General features: G+C 31.2%; 2 protein-coding genes across 3 annotated transcripts in view; both read right to left on the bottom strand.

Moving 5' to 3' along the window:
* LOC134705600 (KICSTOR complex protein SZT2-like) overlaps positions 1 to 13,121 on the bottom strand; it is a 119,541-nt gene that overhangs the window by 98,122 nt on the left and 8,298 nt on the right. The window contains exon 6 of the mRNA XM_063564325.1: positions 12,002 to 12,133. Within this exon, the coding sequence (XP_063420395.1) occupies positions 12,002 to 12,133 (132 nt within the window). The remainder of the gene's footprint in view (positions 1 to 12,001; positions 12,134 to 13,121) is intronic.
* Positions 2,900 to 11,950, bottom strand: LOC134695656 (uncharacterized). 2 transcript variants are annotated; one of them, XM_063557002.1, is made up of 3 exons: positions 11,743 to 11,950; positions 11,210 to 11,385; positions 2,900 to 6,374 (listed from the first exon to the last, which is right to left on the bottom strand). In XM_063557002.1, exon 3 carries the CDS (start codon positions 6,364 to 6,366, stop codon positions 4,615 to 4,617), a length of 1,752 nt encoding a protein of 583 aa, XP_063413072.1. In that variant the 5' UTR covers positions 6,367 to 6,374; positions 11,210 to 11,385; positions 11,743 to 11,950; the 3' UTR covers positions 2,900 to 4,614. The 2 variants fall into 2 exon arrangements, with proteins under 2 accessions (XP_063413072.1, XP_063413063.1); XM_063556993.1 differs by lacking the exon at positions 11,210 to 11,385 and having other exon boundaries at positions 2,901 to 6,374.

The following is a 13,121-nucleotide window of genomic DNA, read 5'->3' as shown; positions in this document are numbered from 1 at the left end:
TTAAGGTCCAAAGGGTCCAAAATTAAACTTAGTTTGATTTTAACAAAAATTGAAACCTTGGGGTTCTTTGATATGCTGAATCTAAAAATGTACTTAGAGTTTTTATTATTGGCCCAGTTTTCAAGTTGGCCCAAATCGAGGTCCAAAATTAAACATTGTTTGATTTCATCAAAAATTGAATAATTGGAGTTCTTTGATATGCCAAATCAAACTGTGTATGTAGATTCTTAATTTTTGATCCAGTTTTAAAATTGGTCTAAATTAAAGTGCAAAGGGTCCAAAATTAAACTAAGTTTGATTTTAACAAAAATCAAATTCTTGGGCCTCTTTGATATGCTGAATCTAAACATGTACTTAGATTTTTGATTATGGGCCCAGTTTTCAAGTTGGTCCAAATCAGGATCTAAAATTATTATATTAAGTATTGTGCAATAGCAAGTCTTTTCAATTGCACAGTATTGTGCAATGGCAAGAAATATCTAATTTCACAATATTGTGAAATAGCAATTTTTTTTTTTAATTAAGAGTTATCTTTCTTTGTCCAGTAAAGTAAGCAAGAAATATCTGCAAGATTTTTTTTTAATTGGAGTTATCTTTCTTTGTCCAGAATCAATTTAAATCTTTGTTATATACAATATACAATGTATATTCACTTTTTACTACCAACTGATAAATTTAAATTATCTTTACCATTCAGTGATAACAAGCAGTTTTTTTACATCTTAATATTTTATGATGTATTTAAATGAGTAGTAATTGTTGCAAACTCCATTAGAATATTTTAATTGAAATTAGTTTTGGAATAAGGGAAAGGGGGATGTGATTAAAAAATTGGGTTCAATTTTTCTCATTTGAAATTTCATAAATAAAAAGAAAATTTCTTCAAACATTTTTTTGAGAGGATTTATATTCAACAGCATAGTGAATTGCTCTAAGAGAAAACAAAAATTTTAAGTTCATTTGAATACATTCATTCTGTGATAGAAACCTATGCTGTGTCAACTATTTAATCACAATCCAAATTTAGAGCAGAATCCAGCTTGAATGTTGTGTCCATACTTGCCCCAACTGTTCAGGGTTCAACCTCTGCGGTCGTATAAAGCTACGCCCTGCGGAGCATCTGGTTGTATGCTTAAAAGCAGAATCGATAGAAAAATATGACTAAAATTATATATAGTTATTTTCAGTATGTCTGTCATGTCTGTCATTAAAAATAAAACATTTTAAATCATGGGAACTCTTTTAAAAAAATTAAAACACAAGTTTATTTTAACAAAATTAATATATACTTGGTGTATTTTTGTCAAAAGAATCAACACTAATATGAAAGAAATAACCTTTACTTTAATTATCAAATGATTATATTATTTAAAAACTTTAACCTACATTTTATAATTCATATAATTTCTTTCAAGTGTTCTGTCTGTTGTAAATGGAAAGTGTCAGGAGTGCAACAAAATCTGGTTAAACACGGTGTTGATATACTATTTTTTTTAATTTATTATTATTGATATTTGAATAAAAAAAATTTGGTGTACGCCTTCTGAAAGGGTTACTCTTACATGGAAAGTAATTTATCTTCATTTTCTTATCATTTGTTATCATTATAAAATCTTTTTTGAACCTGAGCCTCCAAAAAAAATGAGGGAGAAAACCACAAAAAAAAATGTAAAACAAACTGTATTTATGACAGAAACTAATAACTATATTTCCTGCAATTATTTGCAGAGCAAAAAAAACTGTCAATCTCGGTTTTGAATTCTTTTCAAAAGGTAGTAAGCAATGTGTTCATGTTATGTTTTTTTTGTTTGTTATATCCTGTTAATAAAAATGATGAAACTTTTTTAATCATTTCTTGATTTTATTGCCCTCTTGGATTTTACAAACTTTAATTAACATAGAACCTAAAATTACCAAAGAAAAAGAAAAAAACAAAAACATTCAGTTCCTGCCTCATTTATTTTGAATTCACTTTCATCCGCCATGTCCATCCTCAACAGATGTTGATTTTGGAGAGAAATTTTAGGTGTAAACAGTTTGTCTGTCCATCTGTCAGTCCGACATCAGTTTCTCACTCTTTTTTATTTATTTGTTCTTGAAGATATTGATTCGATATTTGGTATATAATTTTATAATGACTTGATTTCTATCAATTTCGAATTTTGTCTTAAGTCTGATGATTTTGTCCAGAGTTATGGTTCTTGGACTTTTGTTTTGGCATGACTACTTTTATTTTTGTTTAAATTTGTTTTCTTTATTTTGTACATAAATCAGGTCATTAGTTTTCTGGTTTCAATTATTTTACATTTGACAGTTAGCATGGTTATGGCCTTTTATATCCTACTATGCAATATGGGTTTCACTCACTATTGAAGGTCATACAGGTCTTTGTAAATTTCTGTGAGATTTAAATTTAGTCTCATGTGGAAAATTGTCTCATTGGCAATCATGTACCACATCTTTTTATTAATATTTATTTCATTTATACTAACCATGAAAACTTAACTTTGACTATTGAACCTTGGAACTGAGATGAACCGACCAGGCATTCATGTATCATACAATCATTTCATTCAACAAATATAATAAGATAAGAAGAGGGGCTAAATAGTATGTACATGTACATTGTACCTGAACAAAGGGACAAGAGGTCAGTATCATGAGTCTATAGCTAGACTCAATGTTCTGATAGGCATACATAATCTGATGTACAGTAGTTGTCGTTTGTTTATGTAATTTATACGTGTTTCTCGGTTTTTTATATAGATTAGACCGTTGGTTTTCCCGTTTGAATGGTTCTTCACGTCTAGTAATTTTGGTGCCCTTTAAAGTTTTTTGTTCAGTGTGAGCCAAGGCTCCGTGTTGAAGGCCGTACATTGACCTATAATGGTTTACTTTTATAAATTGTTATTTGGATGGAGAGTTGTCTCATTGGCATTCATACCACATCTTCCGACATCTATGATAAACATGATAAAACACCAAGAAGGTTTAAATAATTTAATTAACAATAACACCTTTGATGAATGATGATAACAAATCAATTAATAAACAATGTCATACAGCAATAATAAGATTCTCATTTAAGTACAAAAATATGGGGGAAAAAAATATTTCTTACAATTTACAATAATTTGATTTTGGATGTAACGCATCTTCTGATTGGCTGACGTCGTTTTGTTTATCAGCCCATAGACATAATATAGTCATGTGACCGTGACGTTTTTTCATGATTTACTCCGGTTTAAAATGAAATTTAGAATTAAATTATAAGAAATAATTATCACCGTAATATTTTTTCTGTCTATTCGAAATAACATAAAATATGTGGTGCACACTTTCAAATAACCCGCTACGTGGGTTATTCAGTGTGCACCACATTTTTTATGTTATTTCTTCATAGAAAGAAAAAATATTACAGTTATTCCTTAAATGTCAAAATAATAAATGTTAAAATTCCTAAATCATAAAAACTTAATTTCAAAAATCATAATGTAAAAGTCTCAAAAATCAAAATAATCCTCAATAAGAAATTGCCAAAGTAAATAAAAAATATGAATAAGAGCTCGAGATAAACTTTAATTTGTCTCAATGCTGCACAATCAACTGGTACATACCAATGGAAAGTCTTATATATAGGTCCAGTATAAAAGAAATGTGTAGTGAGAGGTTATTATTATATAGTTTCTGAAACTCTGAAGCCTTTCCAAAATTTGAAAATGCTACTTATATTAAAATAAGAAATTAATCATTTCAACGACATGAAAATAAAAGTGCTTTGATAAAATAAAGCAAAATTGAAACTACATTAAACAATGGCTCGTCCCACAATGTTTTTGGTAAAACTTATACATCTGTCATAGCCCCATACTAATAATATATATAATAACAATTCATGTTTACAAACAAATTTTTTGAGTAAACTGTGACATGTCGAGTACTTGCAATATCATACATGTACATGCCATAGGCATGATAGATAAAGATAATATTTGCCACTTACATGTAATATAAAACACCAACTCATCCATCAATGACATCTTTTCTACTTTAATAAAAGAATAACTCCATAATGCTTTATGCTATAAACTATTGCCATCAACATGATCAAAGTTTTTGGATGTTTTTATGTTTGTTTCATTTACATGTATACAAGTGCCAAAAAATGAGAGATAATAGTCATAGAAAAATTTGTTTGTGGTATGATATAACCATGATAACTACCGTATAGTCATGATAGTATTAAAAAGACTAAAGGACAAATGTGTGAATAATAACTAGGAATTAAAAATTATAAGCTTCTCAATGATCAAAATTAATATTTGTCAAACTGCTATATATTCAATGATTTTTTTCTGATAAAGTGTGTGGTTCAAGTTTTTTTGAAATTTTTATATTTTTGTCAAAGTCATGAAAGTGTCAAAGTTAATATTTTGTAAAAATTTTATGAAAATTAAATGAGCCAAGTAAATTTTAGTCAAGGTGTTCAGTACCACCTTTTAAAAAAGTCGGGGGAACATTTATTGCTGTTTATATTTATATCAGCTATTTTGGATATACATGTATATTAAAGTAGGTTGCTGATAGTCAAAATGGTAGTTAACAAGTTAAATTCTAATACAGTGGTTTCCCCCGTTCTACTCTCCTTGTAAATATTTCTGGTATAACACAACCAATATAAAATTCTTTGAGCTTTTGCAACATAGAATTCCATGTAGATTCATCAAAGTTAATTCTCTCTACACTGATACCTTTTTTAGTCCAAATTACAAAATCTACCCAGTTCAGTTCATACACTCCTAACTGACCCTGAACCTGATACATATAATTACTTGTGTCTTTTAATTCAAGCTGTCCATCGACTTCATTGCAACAGAAGTTGGTATCTTTGGCACACTCAATTGGAGTTTTATTCCTCCATGGTTCCTTTTTACTGTCTGAGCCATACGGACATTTTACTTCAACTAAGCCAACACCACATTTGTTGCAAGTGACCAGTGAATCGATGCTAGCCCCTAAAAAGGGATATTTGGGGTTGACTAATAGTCCACGAGACTCGACTGTAGTATTTCCACATTCTTTTGTATGTTTCTGAATGTACTGACTTACAGCAACCGATTCATATTTGCGTCCATACTTTATGCTCTTGACCCTATCTGGAACAGTCACATATCCACAAATTTTTTTCAACAAATTGTCTGGCACAAGCTTTTTTCTTTTATAAACTTCTCCCATAACAGATGCTGTTATTAAGTTTTTTCGAGCCTTTATCCAATTAGTATTGACACTTTGACCTCTTGTTCCCTCTTCAAGGGTTTGACTAATTGCATCTGTAACTTTTAGGTTGTCAAAAAAGTGTGTGAAGTCTTTAACACAGGTATCACGTGTGAGATTTACAAAGTCACAAAACATATAGTCCGGGTAGAACAATTCCAAAAAAGGATCAATATTTGCATTTTCAAACCTAAGTGTCTGATATAAAACACACTGTGGATATGCATTCTCCAACCCTTTTAAAATGTCATCTAGAAAAGTCTCATTCTGAATCTCCTTAATAGGTCCAGCTTGGTATATTCCAGGATATGGTCGGACTTTTTTTGTTTGTGTTTCTTTTTCTGTCTTAGTAAAAGTTATATCGCAGACTCTTGCAGGACTTGGCTTTCGCTGCAGAGGTCTAGGACGATCCCAAGTACACTCACTTGATGTGCATGAATCTTTGGTTTTAACTAAAGTATACAGTAAAGCACCTACATGTGCACAGAGACCAGCCCCACCTGCCTTACAGTTGCATCTAGCATTGAAGATATTTCCAAATTTTCTACCTAGGCATACATTTAAACTATAAAATTTGGCAGTCATGCCAGATGTCCCAATACTAACAGACTGTTTCATAGAGGGTAAACACTTGGACTTGATATAGCAAAAGTCTGATAAATCACTATATAGTATATCTCTGATAAACCCTTCATTGCATAGTCGTTTTGCCTTTTTCATTTGTCGGTCAAAGTGCAATCTTGCTCCTGTTGTAGGGTTCTTTTGGTAGAGAAAATAACCGTCTACATCTTTTGAGGCCAAACCATTTGGAATGTCACTAAAGTCTAGTGTCTTCCAATTTGAAATCTCATGTACAGGAATTAAATCCTCACCTAAGTTCTCATCTGAGCTATCTGGATCTGAATCCATGTAACCAGACATTGCTCGATAAACCCGGTTTACCAATACTTCCTTTAATCCTGACTTTTTCAATTTGTGTTTTTCTAACCACTCTTGAAGTTTTGTCACTTTCCATAATTTTAACTCTGGAAGACTTGAATGTAAATCGGGTGATTCCTCTGTTTCTGATTCTTGTAGATCTTCTGATAACATTTTCAAATCTGAAAGAATAAATATACATAAGAAAAAATATAATTTACACCAGGATACTTGTTACTGCAGGTACATATTAACTAGAGGATCTAAAGAGCCTGTGTCGCTCACCTTGGTCTATGTGCACATCAAACAAAAGAACACAGATGGATTCATGAAAAAACTGTGATCTTGGTGATGGTGAGATGTGTTTGTAGATCTTACTTTATTGAACATTCTTGCTGCTTACAATTATCTCCATCTAAAATGAACTTTGCCCAGTAGTTAAAGAGGAAAATATTTTGTAAAAATTTACAAAAATTCACAAAATTTATGAAAATTGTAAAAAATTGACTATAAAGGGCAATAACTCCTTAAGGGGTCAACTGACCATTTTGGTCAGGTGACTTATTTGTAGATCTTTCTTTGCTGAACATTATTTCTGTTTACAGTTTATCTTTATCTATAATAATATTCAAGATAATAACCAAAAACGGCAAAATTTCCTTAAAATTACCAATTTAATGGAAGCAACCCAACAATGAGTTTTCCGATTCATCTGAAAATTTCAGGTCAGATAGATCTTTACCTGATAAACAATTTTACCCCATGTCAGATTTGCTCTAAATGCTTTGGTTTCAGAGATATAAGCCAAAATCTACATTTTACCCCTATGTTCTATTTTTAGTCATGGCGGCCATCTTGTTTGGTTTGCCGGGTCATCGGACACATTTTTAAAATTAGATACACCAATGATGATTGGGGCCAAGATTGGTTAAATTTGGCCCAGTAGTTTCAGAGGAGAAGATTTTTGTAAAAGTTAACGACGCCGCCGACGACAACGGTGGAAGCCAAGTGATGAGAAAAGCTCACAACCCTTCGGTCCAGGTGAACTAAAAATCATGTAAATTATGCAAATCATGTATAACATGTTTAAGAAAACACATTTAAGGAGAGTCAATGCAGTTTCATATTAAATTGCCATGAAATGAAGCATATAGGATACTGTACTTGTTTTTGAGAAAATTAAGGTTAAAAATTTTGACATTCAGTTGTTTTGTTGAAATTTTATAAACTTAGTGTTTCAATTAGCCACATTAATTTTATTCAAAAGCAATACTGAAATTACATATGCATTAGAGACATATTTACATAAAATACATGTAGTATTTCCTACAAGGGGGCTTTGGCATGGTATGGCGCCCTGCCTTGTTTTCTAAACGCCCTGCCCTTTTCAGGAAAAACCAGGTGCTCCGCAGGGCGCAGCTATATACGACCCCAGTGGTCGAACCCTGAACAGTGTGGGCAAATTTGGTCACAATATTCAAGCTTGATACTGTCTGAATTTGGATTGTGATCAAATTTTTTACATAATATGGGTTTTTGTCACAAAATTAATGTGGTCAAAGATCTAACAAATCTATTGCACAATACTGTGCAATTGAATATTTCTTCTTGCATTCTTGAAACTTTTCAAAATTTGAAATTTGAAATTTAAAAAAAAATGGTAAACAAAAAATCCCCACCCCACCACTTTTTGAAACCCCCATTGGAGCAATAACCCTTAAACTCATTCCCATGCTTTCTTTTGTAGTATTGAACCTTGTAGTACAATTTCAGAGAAATCCATACACTTAAACACAAGTTATCGTCATGATTGGTTGGAAACTAGAAACATGCTTCTTTTTGTCCCTTTTTAGGCCCTTAAATCCTACATAATTTTGGGCAATTAACCCAAAACTTAATCCCAGCCTCCCCTTTGTTATATGGTACGTTGTGGTACAATTTCAGAGAGATCCATACAATTACACACAAGTTAAATTATTGTCTGGAAGCTAGAAAAATGCTTGTTTTGGCCCCTTTTTGGCCCTTAATTCCTAAACTATGGCCCCATAACCCTGAAAATGAATCCAGACCTTCTACTTGTGATTTTAAACATTGTGATATAATTTCAGAGCAATTGAAATACTTGTACACAAGTTATTATCCTGAAACTAGAAAAATGCTTGTTTTGGGCCCCTTTTTCCTAAACGGTTGGGACCTTCATCCCCAAAATTAATCCCAACCTTCATTTTGTGGTATTGAACCTTCTGAAAAAATTTCAGAAAGATCTATTCACTTAAACTAAAGTTATTATCCGGAAACCAATGTGTCTTCTGACGACGACGACATCATACCATTATACGATCCCAAATTTTTTTTGGGGTCGTATAAAAATTGGTGCCATACAAATTTCATGAATATACAAGTAGTTACTGTAGTTAATCATGGATCACCAGAGGCTATTTAATGGTGGAGCTACTCCACCGTAAATTTTTCAGCTCAACCCTTACCTTGAAATTTTTTAACAATTTTTACTTCAAAAGTATAAATTCATGCCTTCATTACAATTTTTTTTTTTACAACGGCTTTAACATGTTTAATTTGATTATCTTTTTCCTAATTAAAAGATAATGATCTTGTGTGATTGTAATTTCAATATCAGCACCACCCTTAAAATAAATTCTGTAGTGATCCCTGAGTTTTGTTCTATTTCAATACTTGAGTGACTTTTGGTATCACAAATGATACAATATTCTGATCACAAAGCAAAATATATACATGTAGATTCAACTTTTCACTTTTAAGACTTATATGTATGATATTAATCACAAACAGTAATTCACATAGTTATGTGCATGGCAGCAGTTTTTGTTTTTGTAATTAGTTTATGCTTGCAGAAAAAAAAAGTATTATGTTTTTTTTAAATTAAGTTAAGAGGGGTGCTTTTTATTGAAATTACTACATGTACTATGTAATTTCAGTTTTTATAACACATTTCATTACAACTTGATGTAGTTCCTAACTTTGATATAACTGTTTACTCAGAGTAGACTCATGAAAACTGTTCTTGTCATGCTTATACCTCATTGTTACATTTTAGTGTAGTCATACATGTGATGGACTGTGAAACTCAGATCAGGAGATTTGGGAATTTTGGTCAGGAGATTAGGACTCAGATCAGGAGGTTTTTTATCGACATAAATTTTGTCGTAAATGTAACCGTATGATGTAGAAATTTTGTTTTTTTTACAAATTGTAATATGTTTATAGTACCCTTATTGCCTTTCTATTTGAATAAAATAAAATGTTAAGAAGAATCTGTTTCCTGTTTAGTTTTGTTTTGTTTTTGATAAATGATTGTTCACTGCTTGCAAATAAATCATTATATCTTTCATTCATGTCTCCATCTCCTTATCATTGGTAAATGTATAGACAAATAAGAAAGAAATAAGCTGTACATGTTTGTTTGCAACATCATAAATTAATTAAAAAAATAACAAACACTAACAGTAGTACTGCATGGCTTTTAAGCATTATGAAAGTCATATTTGTAGAAAACTAAAAAAGAGTTAAACAGTGTAAAATGTTTTGCTATTTCTAGCTTACACAATCAAATGTTATATATTCTAACATCTACTTTTCTCAATCCTAAGGTTTTATAATCCCAATTAAACTAATAAGAACTTTTATCAGTCTAAATGTTCATATTATTTATTCCAATCTCATGAAAACTAAACAGATTTGCAATATAAACTTCAATTTGATCATTGAAAGGAGGTCTAGATTGCTAAAATAAATCATAAATTTATATTTTTTTATTTGTCCCAAAACATTTAAATTCATTTAATCAACATCCTTTTATGATTATTTGATTAAAATATTAATCATTTATAGTCTTTTTATAATTAACATTTTTAAAAGCAAAATAACTGAAAACAGGATAAAACAAAGGGAAGTAACAAAAATGTATTTCAATATTCCCAATACACATCGTTTTTATAACACAACGGCAGTTAGCCATAGGTAAACATCGTTGATTACCAGTATGTTTGACACCCAAGCTGTCAAGTGAAGCCAATTAACTATACATCTTCTTTGATGTACAGGTAAACTTTTACACAGGTGTCAATTACACCCGTACAGTAGTAAGAAATGATCAAATATGGCGTCTGAAATTTTTCATTCACGAAATATTTTATACACGGGAGTTTTTTCTCCTAAACGGGAGGACGGGAGGAGACCCCTGAAAACGGGAGTTTTGTACTCCCGTCGGGAGGTTCACATGTATGTGTAGTTTTGATGTGTATATGTAACAGTGGTTTGATTCTGCCAGTGCACTTTATCCAGAGGAATAAAATACCTAGTGATTTTTATCCACCAACAAAAATTCACTAGGTTTTTTTTTTTATCCTGGTCCAGTGTAAAACATCCACCAGTCACTATAACATTCTAAAAAAGCTTTTTTGAAGGGGAAATATATATAAAATTGGGCTTATTGATATTTTTTCATGTAATTGAAATGTGCATAGTTGATCTATGTAATAAATGGAGAGTTCTCGTCCAAGGAATGTTCACACAATTGTTTTTGAACCAGGAATGATTACACTAGTGATTTTGTACCAGAATGATTGCACTATAGCTAGTTATTTTATACCTGGATTGATTACTCTTGTGCTTTAGATCCATACATTGATGAAGTGTTTTAGTACTCATTATTCATTAGATTGACTCAGATTATTTAAACTGGTTCCTTGGAAATCTAATTTTAATCCTTTTATTTATGTAAACAATAAATCGGTCTAAAATAAACAAAAACAACAATATCAAGATCGACCCTTTCACACTATTTACATCCAATATTCTCAAGGGAAAAACAGCTACCCGGAATAAAAACATGGTGGAATGAAAGTACGCTTACATATATACATTGTGTACCTACTGATTAATGAAGGATCTGACTGTTTAGGTTTTTTAATGTGTTTAGACTTTCCATTCTCAATTTTAATTTTAGTTTAGACTTAGAAGTAATATTTTTTTTTACCTTTAACTTACTCACAGTACAATACTTTAAATACCACTGAAGTGGATGCTAGGGGCCAAGGCCCAGCTTGTCAGGCAAATCAGCCATTGGATGTCAGAGTAATCTCGCACTAGACGCCTTCTTGACCTTGTTGTAGGGTATGAATAATTCATTCATTGTTGAAAATCCTCCAGGGACTGTCAAGATAAAAAACGGGAATAAAAGGCCTGATCATTGATAATTTTTTCCCATGTACATGTATTGTGTGCAATTTTGACCCATGCACATTTACTCTTTTAAAGTCTTTATCTCTTTTTTTCTATTTACTACATTCATTGTCATTCACCTGGGACATACTCAGATAAATTCCTACCTACAACCCTGACAAATTCAAGTTTTTTTAAACCATTGTGCTAAACTTATCAATTTGACGTTACTGGTTGAAAGACACAAACGGCAAACACGGCGCGAAAAAAAAAATGTGCCAACAAATGAAGAAACGTACCCCTGAAAATAAAGAACGACGCATACAGAACTGTCAATCATATACTTACAATTATGAGAACTTCAACCAAGTAACTAAAACATCTCTACTTGAATGGTACACTGTATTGTGTCATTGCAAATCGTTGTTATCGGTAAAATTCATCAAGGTGTAGTGCAAAGACTGCGTTCCTGAACGCCCCGGAAGTTGATTTCGAGATAAAACTAAAGATCGGAACAAACACGGAAATACGTCCGGAAAAAATATTGCGGAACAGAGCCATTATTCGGGTTACAATATCATATCCCCATTAATTATATATTACTTACAATCATTGGCTGTAATTGTAATTTAGAAAACTCTGATGCCAAGTTTTGTTCAAAGCTGTCATATCTTTGTTTCATCATGGCTAGAAAATCTTCAACATTTCCTTTAAGAACACGGATGCCTTGGGCCAAAACCTGCAATGATAATGTAGTCAAAATTAGTCTTAAATATTGGTGTTTTAACAAAATGCGATCTTTGAATAAAATAATTTATGTACAATATTTTTAAAAACACAAAGCAGTATAGGTTATTGTTAGATAACAACATCAACAAAATATTTTAGCAATTGAAGTAACATTACTTTTATTACTAATATCTATGAAATTGATTTTGGTTCTTCTCTTTATTCAAAGGCATTGGCATTTTTTTTCAAAAGTTTTAATAAGATTTAAATGGTAGCAGAGCAAATTTTGTACAAACAATAAAAAGAACATGCGGTTATTGTTAAAACAAGAATGTGTCCATTGTACATGGATGCCCCACTTGCACTATCATTTTCTATGTTCAGTGGACTGTGAAATTGAGGGTAAAAACTCAAATTTGGCATTTAAAAAATTAGAAAGATCATAACATGTGTAATAAGTTGCTTGGGCTTAAACTTCATCCAAAACTACCTTGACCCAAAACTGAACCTGTAGTGGGACAGAAGAATGAATGGACAGACACACAGACCAGAAAATTTAATGCCTCTCTTCTATCATAGATGGGGCATAAAAATATCCAAGATTCCACATGCAGTCTTAGCTGTTTTATCTCATACAGAAATAAATCATAATAGTACCTCACAGTTGAGATTTTGAGGTCACAAAGTTGAATGGGTTGTATTTTGATATGCTTCTAAAATCTTTTTAATAAAAAAGAAGATGTGGTATGATTGCCAATGAGACAACTATCCACAAAAGACCAAAATGACACAAACATTAACAATTATAGGTCACCGTACGGCCTTCAAAAATGAGCAAAGCCCATTTGGCATATATTCAGCTATAAAAGGCTATATTGTTTAGTTCTTTACATTTTTTTTTTTATATTTTTATTTTTTTATTTTTTTATTATTTAAATATAAATATATATATATAAAGTTATAGTTTTTTATAGTTTAGTTTGTTTATGATATGCATA

The sequence above is a fragment of the Mytilus trossulus genome, chromosome 1 (genome assembly GCF_036588685.1).
Source record: "Mytilus trossulus isolate FHL-02 chromosome 1, PNRI_Mtr1.1.1.hap1, whole genome shotgun sequence".
NCBI lineage: Eukaryota > Metazoa > Mollusca > Bivalvia > Mytilida > Mytilidae > Mytilus > Mytilus trossulus.
This window is presented reverse-complemented; position numbering and strand designations above follow the sequence as displayed.

What these genes read in the sequence shown, in the direction of transcription:
- LOC134695656 (XM_063557002.1), bottom strand. Translation starts at nt 6,366, where the DNA reads ATGTTATCAGAAGATCTACAAGAATCAGAAACAGAGGAATCACCCGAT.